General features: G+C 39.5%; 1 protein-coding gene across 5 annotated transcripts in view; it reads right to left on the bottom strand.

The window, feature by feature from the left end:
- The window catches only part of LOC139759733 (uncharacterized), a 129783-nt gene that overhangs the window by 101034 nt on the left and 10515 nt on the right, over nucleotides 1-18234 (bottom strand). For 4 of the 5 annotated variants that reach the window (XM_071682130.1, XM_071682134.1, XM_071682131.1 and 1 more), the window contains exon 2: nucleotides 12823-12966. The exons of the other annotated variant lie outside the window; for it this stretch is intronic. In XM_071682130.1, the coding sequence (XP_071538231.1) occupies nucleotides 12823-12952 (130 nt within the window). In that variant the 5' untranslated portion in view covers nucleotides 12953-12966. The remainder of the gene's footprint in view (nucleotides 1-12822; nucleotides 12967-18234) is intronic. 5 annotated transcript variants of the gene reach the window in all.

The raw sequence follows: 18234 nt of genomic DNA, 5'->3' as shown, positions 1-18234 counted from the left end.
CAGGTATACTCAACAAATCTGTACCCCTGCAATATGAAAGTATCTTTATCCACCTTGCCCTTGTACAATGGCACTATACATGCATTCCCACAATCCTCATCACAATCTTTACTTACACTGAAAATCCTAACTCACCATACAACAACTCAGTCACACCCTTTCTTAATAAATTCAACAGCAATACCACTAACTCCAGCTAACTTGCAACATTTTATCCTTCGTAAGGCTTTCACCAACTCTTCTCTTCACCAAACCTGTCTCTATGGCTCTCTCATTTTACACATCACCCCAAACAAAAAATCCTACATCTGCCGCACTATCATAAAACATATTCAACAGTACTAGATAATCACTCCATCTCCTCACTTCAACAACATCAGTTACCACTTCCACTTTTGTCCCCTTCATCGACTTCCTATTTGCTCTGTTCCTTTTGGCACATTATTAACTACCTTCTAAAAAAATCTTGTATACTTCCCCAAGTTTACGGGCACTCACTCAGTCCAACTCTCGTTTGCCCTCTTTTTCAACCCCTGCACCTTCCTCTTGACCTTTTGCTCCATTCTCTTATACATAATCCAATCATTTGCAATCCATTCCAGTAAGTAATACACAAGTGTCTCCCTTTCCTTTCACCAGCAATTCTACTTCATTCCATCACTTAATACCCTTTCTAATCTGCCAACCTCTCATCTTCTGAATGCCACATATATCTTTTGCACATGCCAGCACTGCTTCCCTAAATACTTTCCAATGCTCACCCACTCCCCTTGCTTCATTTACTCTCACTTTTTACCACTCTAAACTCAATTTTTCCAGATATTTTTTCACACATCTCTCTTCCAAGTTCACTTACTCTTACCACACTCTTCTAATGGACTTTATTTCCTCTTTTATGAAAACCTCCAAAAACCTTCACCCTTGCCGACACAAAACAGCAATCAGACATTCCACCAGCAGCCCTTCATAGCATAATTGTATCCAAAAGTCTCTCTTAAATGCCAATGCCAATCAATTAATATGTAATCCAAAAAAGCCTGCTCTCCATCTGCCCTATCAACATAACTAGGCAAGTGTACATCCTTTTAAACCAGGTACTACCAATTACCACTCATTTTTCTGCACATAACTCCACAAGCTGTTCCCCATTTCCATTCATAACACTAATATTCTCTCTCTCTCTCTCTCTCTCTCTCTCTCTCTCTCTCTCTCTCTCTCTCTCTCTCTCTCTCTCTCTCTCTCTCTATCTATCTATCTCTCTATCTATCTATCTCTGCATTTGCACTTAAATCATCCTTCACTAACACCCAGTCTCTTCACCCAAAACTGCTGACACACACTCAGCTGCTCCCAAAACACTTGCCTCTCATGATTTTTCTTCAATTTTACCTAAATCAATCTAAAACTCATTTCCTTACACTATCGAACACTCCCACAACTCCAACTTCTGGAGTAGTACTACTCCTTAGCTCTTATCCTCTCACAAAAACTTCATTTGAATCCTAAGCATTTCCAAACCATTCTTCCCCATTAACCTTAATATTTGCTGAACTCAGGGATAGAACATTCAGGTTTCTTTCTTGGTTACATCCACACATATCTAGTCACCCCAACCTGAGCATTCAAGGAGGATAAACACACTCTGCTTGGCTTCTTATGATCCTTCTTTAAGAAACAGAATACAAGGGGGGTAGTCAGCCCCACTTACACCCCCTTTTAAGACATGTGGAATAAGGTAAAATTATTTCTCCCCTAACTCAAATATACATATGTATATACAATTTTTCAGATACGTTCATTTTCCACATTAGCGAGGCAGCCTTAAGAACAAAGAACTGAGCCTTATTGGGAGTATCTTTACTTGGCCTCTTTCTCTATAACCTCTCTTGGAAAATCAAAATTAGGAGGGGAGAATTTCCAGGCCCCAGTCCCTTCCATCCACTCATATACATATGTATATATTTATCTATCGTATATTCTATTTTGCTTTGTCGCTATGTCCCGCGTTAGCGGGGTAGCGCAAGGAAACAGACGAAAGAATGATCCAACCCACCCACATACACATGTATATACATACATGTCCATACACGCAAATATACGTACCTATACATCTCAACGTATACATATATATATATATATATACACACACAAACAGACGTATACATATATACACATGTACGTAATTCATACTGTGTGCCTTTATTCATTCCCATCGCCACCTCGCCACACATGAAAAAACAACCCCCTCCCCCCTCATGTATGCGAGGTAGCATTAGGAAAAGACAACAAAGGACCCATTCGTTCACACTCAGTCTCTAGCTGTCATGTAATAATGCATCGAAACTACAGCTCCCGTTCCACATCCAGGCACCACAGAACTTTCCATGGTTTACCCCAGACGCTTCACATGTCCTGGTTCAATCCATTGACAGCACATCGACCCCGGTATACCACATCGTTCCAATGCACTCTATTCCTTGCACGCCTTTCACCCTCCTGCATGTTCAGGCCCCGAACGCTCAAATTCTTTTTCACTCCATCCTTCCACCTCCAATTTGGTCTCCCACTTCTTGTTCCCTTCACCTCTGATGCACATATCCTCTTTGCCAATCTTTACCAATTTCATGTGTGGCAGGGTGGCGAAGGGAATGAATAAGGGCAGCAAGTATGAATAATGTACATGTGTATATATGCATATGTGTATTTATATATATATATATATATATTTGTTGAAATGTGTAGGTATGTATATGTGCGTGTGTGGATGTGTATGTATGTACATGTGTATGTGGGTGGGTTGAGCCATTCTTTTGTCTGTTTCTTGCCTACCTCATTAACGCAGGAGACAGCGACAAAGTATAAAATAAATAATGAATAAATATTATATATATTTATATATATAGTTCCACTGTACAAAGGCAAAGGGGATAAAAGTGAGTGCTCAAATTACAGAGGTATACATTTGTTGAGTATTCCTGGGAAATTATATGGGAGGGTATTGATTGAGAGGGCGAAGGCATGTACAGAGCATCAGATTGGGGAAGAGCAGTGTGGTTTCAGAAGTGGTAGAGGATGTGTGGATCAGGTGTGTGCTTTAAAGAATGTTTATTATACTTTGTCGCTGTCTCCCGTGTTAGCAAGGTAGCGCAAGGAATCAAACGAAACAATGGCATATATATACACACAGACATATACATATATACACATGTACATGATTCATACTGTATGCCCTTATTCATTCTCGTCACCACCCTGCCACACACGAAATGACAACCCCCTCCCCCTACATGTGCGCGAGGTAGCACTAGGAAAAGACAACAAATGCCACATTCGTTCATACTCAGTCTCTAGCTGTCATGTATACTGCACCAAAACCACAGCGCCCTTTCCACATCCAGGCCCCACAAAACTTTCCATGGTTTACCCCAGACGCTTCACATGCCCTGGTTCAATCCACTGACAGCACATCGACCCCACTATATCACATAGTTCCAATTCACTCTATTCCTTGCCCTCCTTTCACCTTCATGCATGTTCAGGCCCCAATCACTCAAAATCTTTTTCACTCTATCTTCCCACCTCCAATTTGGTCTCCCACTTCTCGTTCCCTCCACCTCTGACACATATATATCCTCTTTGTTAATCTTTCCTCACTCATTCTCTCCATGAGACCAAACCATTTCAAAACACCCTCTTCTGCTCTCTCAACCACACTCTTTTTATTACCACACTTCTCTCTTACCCTTTCATTACTTACTCGATCAAACCACATTACACCACATACTGTCCTCAAGCATCTCATTTCCAGCACATCCACCCTCCTCCAAAGAAGAATGTATGCGAGAAATACTTAGAAAAGCTCACAGGGGGAAGGGGTGTCATTTCATGTGTGGCGGGGTGGCAACAGGAATGAATAAAGGCAGCAAGTATGGATTATGTATACATATGAATATATATGTATATATATACATATTATCCCTGGGATAGGGGATTAAGAATACTTCCCACGTATTCCCTGCGTGTCGTAGAAGGCGACTAAAAGGGGAGGGAGCGGGGGGTCTGGAAATCCTCCCCTCTTGTTTTATTTTTTTTTTAATTTTCCAAAAGGAACAGAGGGGGCCAGGTGAGGATATTCCAAAAAAGGCCCAGTCCTCTGTTCCTAACGCTACCTCGCTAACGCGGGAAATGGCGAATAGTTTAAAAGGAAAGGAAAAGATATATACATATGTACATTGTTTGAGGACAATATGTGGTGTGAGGTGGTTTGATCGAGTAAGTAATGTAAGGGTAAGACAGATGTGTGGAAATAAAAAGAGCGTGGTTGAGGGAGTAGAAGAGGGTGTTTTGAAATGGTTTGGGCACATGGAGAGAATGAGTGAGGAAAGATTGACCAAGAGGATATAAGTGTCGGAGGTGGAGGGAACGAGAAGTGGGAGACCAAGTTGGAGGTGGAAAGATGAAGTGAAAAAGATTTTGAGTGATCGGGGCCTGAACATGCAGGAGGGTGAAAGGCGGGCAAGGAATAGAGTGAATTGGATCAATGTGGTATACCGGGGTCAACATGCTGTCAATGGATTGAACCAGGGCATGTGAAGCGTCTGGGGTAAACCATGGAAAGTTCTGTGGGGCCTGGATGTGGAAAGGGAGCTGTGGTTTCAGGCATTGTCACATGACAGCTGAGAATGAGTGTGAGCGAATGTGGCCTTTGTTGTCTTTTCCTAGCGTTATCTCGCACACATGAGGGGGGAGGGGGATGCTATTCCATGTGTGGCGAGAAGGCGATGGGAATGAATAAAGGCAGTGTGGACTGTGTGCATGTGTGTATATGTACATGTCTGTGTGTGTATATATATGTGTACATTGAGATATATGGGTATGTATATTTGCGTGTGGAGACGTGTATGTATATACATGTGTATGGGGGTGGGTTGGGCCATTTCTTTCGTCTGTTTCCTTGCGCTACCTCGCAAACGCAGGAGACAGCGACAACGCAAAATAAATTAAATAAATCTTTCTTTCTTTCGTACTATTCGCCATTTCCCGCAATAGCGAGGTAGCGTTAAGAACAGAGGACTGGGCCTTTGAGAGAATATCCTCACCTGGCCCCCTTCTCTGTTCCTTCTTTTGGAAAATTGAAAAAAACGAGAGGGGAGGATTTCCAGCAACCCGCTCCCTCCCCTTTTAGTCGCCTTCTACGACACGCAGGGAATACGTGGGAAGCATTCTTTCTCCCCTATCCCCAGGGATAAATATATATATATATAAGGAGAACAGAGAAGGGGGCCAGGTGAGGATATTCCCTCAAAGGCCCAGTCCTCTGTTCTTGACGCTACCTCGCTATTGCGGGAAATGGCGAATAGTATGAAAGAAAATATATAAAAACAATCACATGTTTACCAAATGGCGTCCTAGCTTCTTCTCTTTGATGTATATCAACTGACTGTTATATTTCTCTCTTGTGTCTCCCCTGATGATGTGATTATTACACGAAAGTGCACTTGGGAACTTTTCGTGTTTCACTTTCCCCGTGGACTCATAGGAATATCTTGATCACGCGCAAAATTGTGAACCTTTCCAATATATATATATATATATATATATATATATATATATATATATATATATATACACATTTATTTATTTAGCCCCTATCCCTGGCGATAGGGGAGAAAGAACACTTCCCACGCATTCCTCTCGTGTTGTAGAAGGCGGCTAAAGGGGACGGAAGCGGGGGCTAGAAACCCTCCCCTCCTTGTATTTTAACTTTCTAAAAGCGTAAACAGAAGGAGTCACGCGGGGAATGCTCATCCTCCTCGAAGGCTCAAACTGGGGTGTCTAAATGTGTGTGGATGTAACCAAAATGAGAAAAAAGAGGCGAAGAGTGGTTTGGGAGTGTCTTGGGAGTAAAGTCAGGGGTTAGTGAGAGGACGAGAGCAAGAGCAAGGGAAGGGGTAGAAGTACTCCTGAAACAGGAGTGGTGGGAGTATGTGATAGTGTAAGAAAGTAAACTCTAGATTGATATCGGTAAAATTGAAAGTGGATGGAGAGAGATGGGGGATTACTGGTGCATATGCACCTGGCCATGAGAATAAAGATCATGAGAGGCAGGTGTTTAGGCAGCAGCTGAGCGAGTGTGTTAGTAGTTTTAAAGTACGAGAGCAGGTTATAGTGATGGGTGATCTGAATGCAAAGGTGAGTGATGTGGCAGTTGAGGGAATAATTGGTGTACATGGGGTATTCATTCAGTGTTGTAAATGGAAATGGTGATGCTTGTAGATTTATGTGCTGAAAAAGGACTGGTGATTGGCAATACCTGGTTTAAAGAGAGATATACATAAGTATATGTATGTAAGTAGGAGAGATAGCCAGAGAGCATTGCTAGATTACGTGTCAATTGATAGGCACGCGAGAGAATTTTGGATGTTAATGTGCTGAGAGGTGCATCTGGAAGGATGTCTGATCATTATCTTGTGGAGGCTAAGGAAGATATGTAGAGGGTTTCAGAAAAGAAGAGAGAATGCTGGGGTGAAGAGAGTGGTGAGAGTAAGTGAGCTTAGGAAGGAGACTTGCGTGAGGAAGTACCACAAGAGACTGAGTACAGAATGGAAAAAGGTGAAAACAAAGGACTCAGGGGAGTGGGGAGGAATGGGATGTATTTAGGGAAGCAGTGATGGCTTGTGCAAAAGATGCTTGTGGCATGAGAAGCGTGGGAGGTGGGCAGATTAGAAAGGGTAGTGAGTGGTGGGATGAAGTAAGATTATTAGTGAAAGAGAAGAGAGAGGCATTTGGATGATTTTTGCAGAGAAACAATGCAAATGATTGGGATATATATAAAATAAACAGGCAGGAGGTCAAGAGAAAGGTGCAAGAGGTGAAAAAGAGGGCAAATGAGAATTGGGGTGAGAGTATCATTAAATTTTTGGGAGAATAAAAAGATGTTTTGGAAGGAGGCAAATAAAGTGCGTAAGACAAGGGAACAAATGAGAACATCAGTGAAGGGGGCTAATGGGGAGGTGCTAAGTAGTGGTGACGTGAGAAGGAGATGGAGCGAGTATTTTGAAGGTTTGTTGAATGTGTTTTATGATAGAGTGGAAGATACAGGGTGTTTTGAACGAGGTGGTATGCAAAGTGAGAGGGTTAGGGAAAATGATTTGGTAAACAAAGAGGAGGTAGTAAAAGCTTTGCGAAAAATGAAAGCCGGCAAGGCATCGGGTTTGGATGGTATTCCAGTGGAATTTATTAGAAACGGGGGTGACTGTATTGTTGACTGGTTGGTAAGGTTATTTAATGTATGTATGACTCATGGTGAGGTGCTTGAGGACTGGCGAAATGCTTGCATAATGCCATTGTACAAAGACAAAGGGGATAAGAGTGAGTGCTCAAATTGAGTATTCCTGGGAAATTATATGGGAGGGTATTGATTGAGAGGGTGAAGGCATGTAAAGAGCATCAGATTGCAGAAGAGCAGTGTGGTTTCAAAAGTGGTAGAGGATGTGTGGATCAGGTGTTTGCTTCGAAAAATGTATGTGAGAAATACTTAGAAAAGCAAATGGGTTTGTATGTAGCACCTATGGATCTGGAGAAAGAGATGCCCTCTGGAAGTTATTAAGAATATATGGTGTGGGAGGTAAATTGTTAGAAGCAGTGAAAAGTTTTTATGGAGGATGTAAGGCATGTGTACGTGTTGTTAGAGAGGAAAGTGATTGGTTCTTAGTGAATGTTGGTTTGTGGCAGGGGTGCATGATGTCTCCATGGTTGTTTAATTTGTTTATGGATGGAGTTGTTAGGGAGGTGAATGCAAGAGTTTTGGAGAGCAGGGCAAATATGCTGTCTGTTGCGGATGAGAGAACTTGGGAAGTGTCATTTGTTATTCGTTGCTGATACAGCACTTGCGGCTGATTCGGGTGAGAAACTGCAGAAGCTGGTGACCGAGTTTGGTAAAGTGTGTGAAAGAGGAAAGCTAAGAGCAAATGTGAATAAGAGCAAGGTTATTATTAGGTACAGTAGGGTTGAGGGACAAGTTAATTGGGAGGTAAGTTTGAATGAAGAAAAACTGAAGGAAGTGAAGTGTTTTAGATATCTGGGAGTGGATTTGGCAGCGGATGGAGCCATGGAAGCAGAAGTGAATCATAGGGTGGGGGAGGGGGCGAAAGTTCTGGGAGCGTTGAAAAATGTGTGGAAGTCAAGAACGTTATCTTGGAAAGCAAAAATGGGTATATATGAAGGAATAGTGGTTCAAACAATATTATATGGCTGCAAGTCGAGGGCTATAGACAGAGTTGTGCGGAGGAGGGTGGATGTGCTGGAAATGAGATGCTTGAGGACAATATGTGGTGTGAGGTGGTTTGATCGAGTAAGTAATGAAAGGGTAAGAGAGATGTGTGGTAATAAAAAGTGTGTGGTTGAGAGAGCAGAAAAGGGTGTATTGAAATGGTTTGGTCACATGGAGAGAATGAAAGAGAAAAGATTGACCAAGAGGATATATGTGTCAGAGCTGGAGGGAACAAGGAGAAGTGGGAAACCAAATTGGAGGTGGAAAGATGGAGTGAAAAAGATTTTGAGTGATCGGGGCCTGAACATGCAGGAGGGTGAAAGGGGTGCAAGGAATAGAGTGTATTGTGAACAATGTGGTATACCGAGGTCGATGTGCTGTCAATGGATTGAACCAGGGAATGTGAAGTGTCTGGGGTAAACCATGGAAAGTTTTGTGGGGCCTGGATGTGGAAAGGGAGCTGGGGTTTCAGTGCATTATACATGACAGCTAGAGACTGACTGTGAACAAATATGGCATGCGTCGTCTTTTCCTAGCACTTTCTCGCGCACATGTGGGGGTAGGGGGTTATTTCATGTATGGCGGGGTGGCGATGGGAATGAATAACGACAGACTGAATTATGTACATGTGTATATATGTATATGTCTGTGTGTGTATATATATGTATACGCTGAGATATATAGGTATGTATATAAGCTGTGTGTGGACGTGTATGTATATACATGTGTATGTGGGTGGGTTGGACCATTCTTTCGTCTGTTTCCTTGCGCTACCTCGCTAATGCAGGAGACAGCAACAAAGTATAATAAATATAAATAAATATGTGTATATAAGTGGATGGGCTGTTCTTTGTCTGTTTCTGGGCCCTACCTCACTGACGCAGGAAACGGTAATCAAGTACAATAACCAAATAAAAATATTATTATTATATATATATATATAAATATAACACAGAACCCTGCAACAGCCAGTGTTCAAACCCAGGACTTTATGCATGGTAGACAGGAGTGCTATGGCTACACTATCATCGCTCCTAACAGGGAAATGACTATTTGATCACTAAATAATTGCATACCGTTCATCTAACATACATAAGCAACATTATCTAGATCAGTAAAATGCCATCGGGCTCCCATTAACAGCAGAAAGCATTTTACAAAACCTAAGTGCACAATCGCAGAGGTTTATGAGCAAGAATATAGTGCATATGAACATGCTCTTTCATAAAATGCATAACCTCTGAGAGTGAATGTGCTTAATATCACCTTTCATCACTTGACCAGATTATCTTTTCCTTATGGTAATTGTTTTCATTAACACCACTCATTACTGACCAGATTATGCTGTTTAATCTGTGTTCGTATTTTAGCTTTTCATCTATGATTAATCATGTTAATTTTCTTAAATTTCCTTTCATGTTGGCCCTTTGTAACGAGTAATCAATGTCATATCTTTCTAAGTCTGTTCATATTCATCTTTGTGTACGTCCATTAGATTCTCCACTGCCATTCATATATGGCAATGTTATGGTGTTGTTATAAAGAGTTGACAATATGTGGGAAATGACCGTACTGGGTTTCATCTTTACTATTGCTGCTCTTTCAAGCAAACGAAAAAATTCTTTACTGATGATCATTCAATGAATGGAAGAAAATACAACTTCAGGATGGGCTGCTTAGCCTTTCATCCTTTCTCAACAATGCAGCACCAATTCCCAAACCCTTATATCATCTAAAAATCAAAATGAAAACAAGTCACCAGCATAAGGTAAAACAGAATGCAAATAAAGTCATGAGCACAAAGAAATATACTCAATACTGATGTGGAAGAAAGCAAAGTTGTCATTCAGGTAGACATTCAAAATTCAAACACTATAGTAATCTCTTACAGATGTGGACTGAAAACATGCATAATTTTTGTGACATTAAAACATATTTGCCAGCCTGAGGCAGGTTACTAACATGAATGTCCCAAATATATGCAAATGAGAAATCTGGTGTGTAGAACTCAAACAATATCGGTGGTAATCCAAATACCACCATTATAATTTGGGCTCCAGTCGTCGTGCAACGTACATGACACCTCATTCACTCACACCTACTTTCTAAGCTATCAAGTGTAATGCACCCAAACACAACCCTCTATACACAACCAGATCCCACAACCCCTTTTGTAGCTTCACCCAAATGCTTCATATGCCCAAGTTCGGTCCACTGACGGTACATTACCCCCCAGTAAAATTTTGTAATTTCTTCACTAAATTTCAGCATTAGGACTTAGTTGATCTAAAAACTACTTCAATAAAACTAATGAAATGAACTATTCGGCACCATCCTTCTTCTTGACATAAACAATGAAATTTACAGCTTCCTAATTCAAATAACAAAAACTGACCATCTCAAAACCAAAATGCTAGTTTCCAAAACAGTGTAGACACAAATACACAGGATCAAGTAAACCTAATAAGATAAATTTCCATGAAATTGGTAATCTCATCCAAATCCTAAACTTTTTGGGAAAGCCTACACCTTGAAAAAATATTAAGGACATACATACACACACACATATACAAGGTAGAAAACATTACTATGAGCAATCTCTATTCTAATAAAAATCTAACGAGTTGCAAAAAAATGGTGGCAGAACAAGGTGAATATTACCAAATTCAGCCTAATTCATCACATGATAAGATTAAGCATCTACCTTATAATGCATATTTTCTTGTGCTTTAACTGCACACAACTAAAAATTTCATGTGTCTTTGATCTAATGTTTGTTTTCTAAAAGTTTCATCACATGTAAATGTTTGTAATTAGTAATTCAAATATTTCTCAATATCGCACACTCAATCATCTTCCAAACTGCAAAATACACGTATGCTTATGAACACACACACAAATGCATTGACATGGATGCATTAACTTACAGCAATGGCCAGCTGAAAATCAGGGCAGCAGAGAGCAATATACTGGGGCAGGAAAACCAAAATCAAATAAGTTCCCTTAAATCAAGATCTGACAAGCATTCACACTTGAGGCAATAGTACATGAATGATGCAGGTATATAAGATGGGGAGGGTGCAAAATGGGGGATGGGATAAAAGGGAAGCAAAAAAGAGAAGGTATAGGATGCTGGCAAGGTGGAAGAAAGCCAAAACTAGTAAGGGGTGGTAGCTGCTAAGCCAGGATAATGGGGAGCATGCTCAGCATACCGTCAATTATAGGATAACAGCAAACTGCCATGGAAGAATGGTGAACAGTAAACTGCAAAAGAAGGATGAATGACTTAAGGATGGAAGACTGACAAGGATATGATGGTGGACAGTAAGCAATTAGATATGTATATAGCACAACAGGATATGGCCCAGATGAATGGTAGCAGGCTGTCAAGGAAAGCTGGAAGGAATTAGGTTGCCAAGGATAAATGTCAGATAAAGATACGTCAAGGTCTGGAGAACAAAAGGTCGTCCTCAAAGGAGACAGATGGGCCGGAGGTAAGGCAGGAAGCTGGTCTACTGAATCAAGCAGGCAGGCAAACAAGCAAACACACACATTTATACAAAGACACTCATGAAAAGCACAAACATGCAAAACAACGTACATGTCCACATAAAGACAAACACACAATCCATATATATTTTCCTTTTACAGAGCATCCATATTTTGCCAGCTGTTAACTCAAAACATTTCAAGAATTCTAAAAATATCTATGTAAAATGGACTACACTGTCTTGCTGTAGGTGTCAACATTCTGGAGCGTACTAAATATGCAATAGTGGGCTTGCCAAAGACAAAATCTCTTTAAAAAATTAAATAATCACTAGTAACCATTTTTTTTTCTGTTGGTCTCTTTCAATACATGAATGCATTATACCTTTCAGAGATAATAATTGTGGTAAAACAGTTTTTGCTTCCATTAGTCATTTCATTTTCTACCAATGCAACATTCATCAGCTGTTACTACCTTTTTATGTTCATTTTTTTTTCCTTTTGCATTCATTATTCAGCAATCAGGTCTGGTAAGTCTCGTACGAAATCAAGAAATGAAAGTATATGACCCCCAAACCTCCTGAAAATCCAGTGTTCAGCATAAAATACTCCCATCCATCTCTACACACAATTCGAGACATGGCCTCCCACCCTCACAACCACTCAAATACAAATACATTCATATATTTCATTATCTTGCCAAAAGATATTCTTCAATGAAAAATTCCACTTACCAGATTGTATATATCCCAGAACTTCTCATTAATTTCTTTCTGTTGAGTGAAATTGGTATGCATGCATGAATTACTCCCAAACAGTACGAACCCATTCCAACAAACACGAATATCTACAGGAAGCCATATTGTATCCTGAGGCATTACAGTAAGGTTCATGCAAACTCCGATTTACCATCAAAAGTAATGAGGGGAAGGGGAAATCTTAATTCTTTTTTGAAAATGAATACAGTAATTTTATTTTTCCGATAAGTTTCTTTACACTGCAACTACTTTATACTTATCTATTATCTATTATTAATCTGTTGAGGGCAAGGACTGACGTACCGGAATCAAATTTTCTATCCTTTTCTTCTGAATAGAACCTTTTACGCTTTGGGGAGGAAGATCCCCACCCTTCCTCACCAGATGATGCTTCACCCCCCTCCACATTCCGCTTTGAATTCTTGGGCAGCATGATGTTTGACGAAACTGCAAAGAAGTACCTAAGATATTGTTAAACCAGAAAAGCAGTAAGAAAGGCACCTTTTAAAGGCTTTGGAAAGTTGCAATGAGATTACCTGGTATCCTAAACACCATATGATGATGCTAATATCTTGGACCATTTAATGTGATCCTCAACTGTAGTTTTAAGATTTTGATATATATATATATATATATATATATATATATATATATATATATATATATATATATATATATATATATATATATATATATATATCCCATTTTAAGTAACTTTAATTTTGTCCAGTAAACAGGAGTTTGCATTAACATCAAAAATCAAAAAAATCAATAATATACTAGTAGGATGAGTCACTTGGAATAAGAACTCTGATATCTCAGTCCTAACTTCCTTGAAGTGTGTGTGTGTGTGTGTGTGTGTGTGTGTGTGTGATTACTTATTCACACCATACAGGGAGGGAGTTTTACACTCATGGGATCCTATCTCTTAACAATTCCGTATCATACAACTTAAATTTTTGTATACCATATTCATTAATCACATCCACAGTCATTCTATTTCATTCACATTCCATTTATTTCCCTGGGTTGCTCTCACCCTACATCTCTAGAACTGTTCACTGTCCATATCAATCCATTAAATTTTAAGATCAGGACACCCCTCTCTCTTCTCTCTTCCAAGGTTGGCAAATTTAATGTCTCTAGCCTTTTCCTGTAACACAGCTGCATATGTGTGTGTGATTACCTTTTTGTATTGGACAGCAGTGGTCAGCACTTATATGTGTGTGTAATGATTTGCTAGGTCCAAACATGACATAGGGATTTGTCAATAACAACCTATCCCCTGGTATGTCATTCCCATAACAGGTCTGACGTGTGTCTGAGTATGTTGGTACGCTATGCTATGTCGTGTATTTATAATGAATCATTTAATCATCAGGTTTCTATATTCAAAATGAATCAATCAACAATCAGATTCTAATGTGTGCAATGTTGTTTAAAACCCTATCAACTGCAAGCATGCATATTGATTCTTTGAAAGTGCATCTCAAAGTCAGCTTTACAAAATTATTTCTCAAGAAAAACATCTACCAGATTATTAGCAAAAGTATTATCTTTCTTTCTAGGTATGGGCATCAGTAGTATACTTCAGTGTGTGCATCTTTCCAAAGCATGAAAACTGAACGGTAGAATAAAAATCTCAAGTATACACTGAAGTTCCAGAGTTACTACACTTGTCAAGTACTTTAAAGCTATTACTGCTACAAGTTTTCCTTGGATGACTTCAAAGGTATATTTCACATTAATTTTTCAAGCATATAGCGGACACAAGAAGCCGAGGTTAATTCAATGACAAGGAAAGGATCCCAACGCTATTATCACTATCACGCATATGGGGACGAGCCCTCCTAGTACCCCAAAAGTGAACAAGGCCCAAAGCAAGGAGTTGCCATAAACATCAATAACAATGATTATGAATCTGACATTGTTTTCAGTCTTAAAATTTCTTTCTACATACACCTTTCATTATGGTTGCTCTAAAAAACTATATAATGTAAAACTATAAAATGTATACAAAATAATAAATCTCACACCTACATTACAGCAAGCTTGTTGAGATACATATTACCCAGAGCATGTATGTTAAAGAAAATTCAAAATATATGATGCTGTTCTGTCTTTTAGCTTCATGCATGTCTGTAAACAAGTACCCTATAATATTGTATTAAATAGTGAATCTTATACCAACACCATTATGAAGGAACACTGTTGATAACTACTATAAATATTCATAGCAGCAATCAAAGACTCGTTTTATAAAGTTGTTGGCATAAGATTTACTTCCTGGTGTATAATATTACAGTATTATGTATTTACAAAAATGCATATGGATGCAAAAACAATGCAAGACCAAAGACAACACTACAAATTCATCACAAACATTTATGGACATCCAACAGCTCCTTCACACTTTCTGTTGATAAATCTGGTCCCTGCTTCCCGGTAACCCTCTACCCAGTTTCACATACACTGTGCTCATGAGAAAATGAATCTCCAGCATTTTCAAAACAATTTCCTCAAGAGACATCTACTAGAATAATAGCAGAAGTATATCTTTCTGTCAGAGTAAGAGCATAAGTACAGCGTACCTATGTAAATCCTTCAAGTGTGAAAACTTAATAGAAAATAAAAATCGCATCACTAAAGTTCCTGAGCCCTTACCCTTGTCAAGTACTTGAAAGCTAATGCTATGACAGGTTTATCACAAGATTGTGACTACACTACGGAGGTATATTTCATTATTTTTGAGCATATATTAATAGGAACGGGAAGCTTAGGTTAATTAAAAGACAATAAAAGAAACCCAACACTATTAAGACTTTCATATATAAAGGGGTTAAATCCAAGAAACCCCAATGTAACAGGCACAAAGGTGGTGAACTGCCATAAATATTATTCATACATCATAAAAGTGATGCTGTTTCTGGTCTTCCACTTCTTTTCCACATACGTCTGTTCCTTATGGTTGCTCTACACAACTATATACGGTATAAGAAAAATTAAATCTCATACTAACATTATCATTAAATCAAACTGTCTGACATGCATACTACCACAAACACCAATGTTTTAAGATAATTTGAAACATATGATGCTGTTTTGTCTTTTTTGTTCTTGCACTTGAGTGCTATATAATATTGTGTATAATAAATGGTAAATCTGCTCAAGCTGGCAACCAGTACATTTTCCTCAGATTTTCTTCAAAATTTTCCTTAAAATCACAGCCTACTAAGTCAGCTTCGCTATACACAAGATACATGAAAACTTAAAAATGATAATGCTTTCAAACGAGTGTTTTTCCTGAATCTGGGTGGGAACCTGGTGAGGGACCTGCATAGAAACAATCAAGACGGCCAGCTCATGTAAGGCTGAAACGAATTAATAGCTCTTACTAACAGCAACAGCACGTATGCTAGCCTTCATGAGCTGCCTGAAGCAGTGAAAAAAACAAGTGGGAAAAAGGGCACACAAGGATGAGCCCAGATCAGATGCAGAAGGTGGCATGCATAGTTACCACTGCCCTTGATGGTGTGTGGGTAACATTTTTGTTAAGGAACAAGACTGATTAACTGCAAGTGGCTTCAAGAGAATAACGACACTAAAAAAGTGTAACAGATCAATGTTTATCAGCTGGTACAGGGTAACAGAGTAAGTGTACATATCAATGAATGCTGGTGCAAAAACTTTATGGTACTCAATAGAAATTCCAATGAAAATAAAGAACTTGTCATTTTCATTAAGACTGTATTAGTTGCCAAAGGAATTCAGCAAGATTTTTCTGAACATAGCATGCATCAAACTCATGTAGACTTAGCCAGAAGTGTCTTATACGACAGAGACCAGCTCACTGAATGCTAATAAAATTGTAACTGTGGAGGTTCTGAATTCCCATATCTAAATTTGTAAGGATATAACTGTCCCCAAGAAAAGGTTAAATGTAACACGAACAATAAATCTTGGGCTACTAAAGACTTCAAAATACTGCTGCATAGGAAGAAACGCTACAGGTAAATAAAATAAAGTTCCAATTAATACAGAAGGATACTAACTATATGATAAAAAATGTGAAAATAAATAGACAAAATTGAGCAAATGAGAGTTGAGAGTATCATTAAATTTTTAGGTGAATAAAAAAATGTTATCTTGGAAAGCAAAAATGGGTATGTTTGAAGGAATAGTGGTTCCAACAATGTTGTATGGTTAAGAGGCATAGGCTATGGATAGAGTTGTGCACAGGAGGGTGGATGTGCCGGAAATGAGATGTTTGAGGACAATATGTGGTGTGAAGTGGTTTGATCGAGTAAGTAATAATAGGGTAAGAGAGAGGTGTGGAAATAAAAAGAGCGTGGTTGAGAGAGTACAAGAGGGTGTTTTGAAATGGTTTGGGCACATGGAGAGAATGAGCGAGGAAAGATTGACCAAGAGGATATATGTGTCGGAGGTGGAGGGAACGAGGAGAAGTGGGAGACCAAATTGGAGGTGGAAAGATGGAGTGAAAAAGATTTTGAGTGATCGGGGCCTGAACATGCAGGAGGGTGAAAGGCAGGCAAGGAATAGAGTGAATTGGATCGATGTGGTATACCGGGGTTGACGTGCTGTCGATGGATTGAATCAGGGGTTGTGAAGCGTCTGGGATAAACCATGGAAAGTTCTGTGGGGCCTGGATGTGGAAAGGGAGCTGTGGTTTCAAGCATTATTACATGACAGCTAGAGACTGAGTGTGCACAAATGGGGCCTTTGTTGTCTTTTCCAAGCGCTACCTCGCACACATGAGGGGGGAGGGGGATGTTATTCCATGTGTGGCGAGGTGGCGATGGGAATAAATAAAGGCAGACAGTATGAATTATGTACATGTGTACATGTGTCTGTGTGTATATATATATGTGTACACTGAGATGTATAGGTATGTATATTTGCGTGTGTGGACGTGTATGTATGTACATGAGTATGGGGGTGGGTTGGGCCATTTCTTTCGTCTGTTTCCTTAGACTACCTCGCAAACGCAGGAGACAGCGACAAAGCAAAATAAATATAAATAAAAAGATGTTTTGGAAGGAAATAAATTAAGTGCGTAAGACGAGAACCAATGGGAACATCAGTGAAAGGGGCTAATGGAGTGGTAATAACTAGTGATGGTGATGTGAGAAGATGGAGTGAGTATTTTGAAGGTTTGATGAATGTGTCTGATGATAGTGTGGCAGATATAGGGTGTTTTGGTCGAGGTGGTGTGCAAAGTGAGAGGGTTAGGGAGAATGATTAGGTAAACAGGGAAGAGGTAGTGTAAGCTTTGCGGAAGATGAAAGCCTGGTTAGGCGATGCGTTTGGATGGTATTGCAGTGGAATATATTAAAAAGGGGGGTGACTGTGTTGTTGACTGGTTGGTGAGGACATTCATTGCATGTATGGCTAATGGTGAGGTGCCTGAGGATTGGCTGAATGCATGCATAGAGCCACTGTACAAAAGCAAAGGGGATAAAGGTGAATGTTCAAATTACAGAGGTAAAAGTTTGTTCAAGTATTTCTGGGAAATTATATGGGAGAGTATTGATTGAGAGGGTGAAGACATGTACAGAGCATCAGATTGGGGAAGAGCAGTGTGGTTTCAGAAGTAGTAGAGGATGTGTGGACCAGGTGATTGCTTTGAAGAATGTATGAGAAATACTTAGAAAAAATTAATTTGTATGTAGCATTTATGGATCTGGAGAAGGCATC

This window comes from Panulirus ornatus, chromosome 34 (assembly GCF_036320965.1).
Source record: "Panulirus ornatus isolate Po-2019 chromosome 34, ASM3632096v1, whole genome shotgun sequence".
Classification (NCBI taxonomy): domain Eukaryota; kingdom Metazoa; phylum Arthropoda; class Malacostraca; order Decapoda; family Palinuridae; genus Panulirus; species Panulirus ornatus.
The sequence above is the reverse complement of the archived record's forward strand: the minus strand, read 5'-3'. Positions and strand labels throughout refer to the sequence as shown.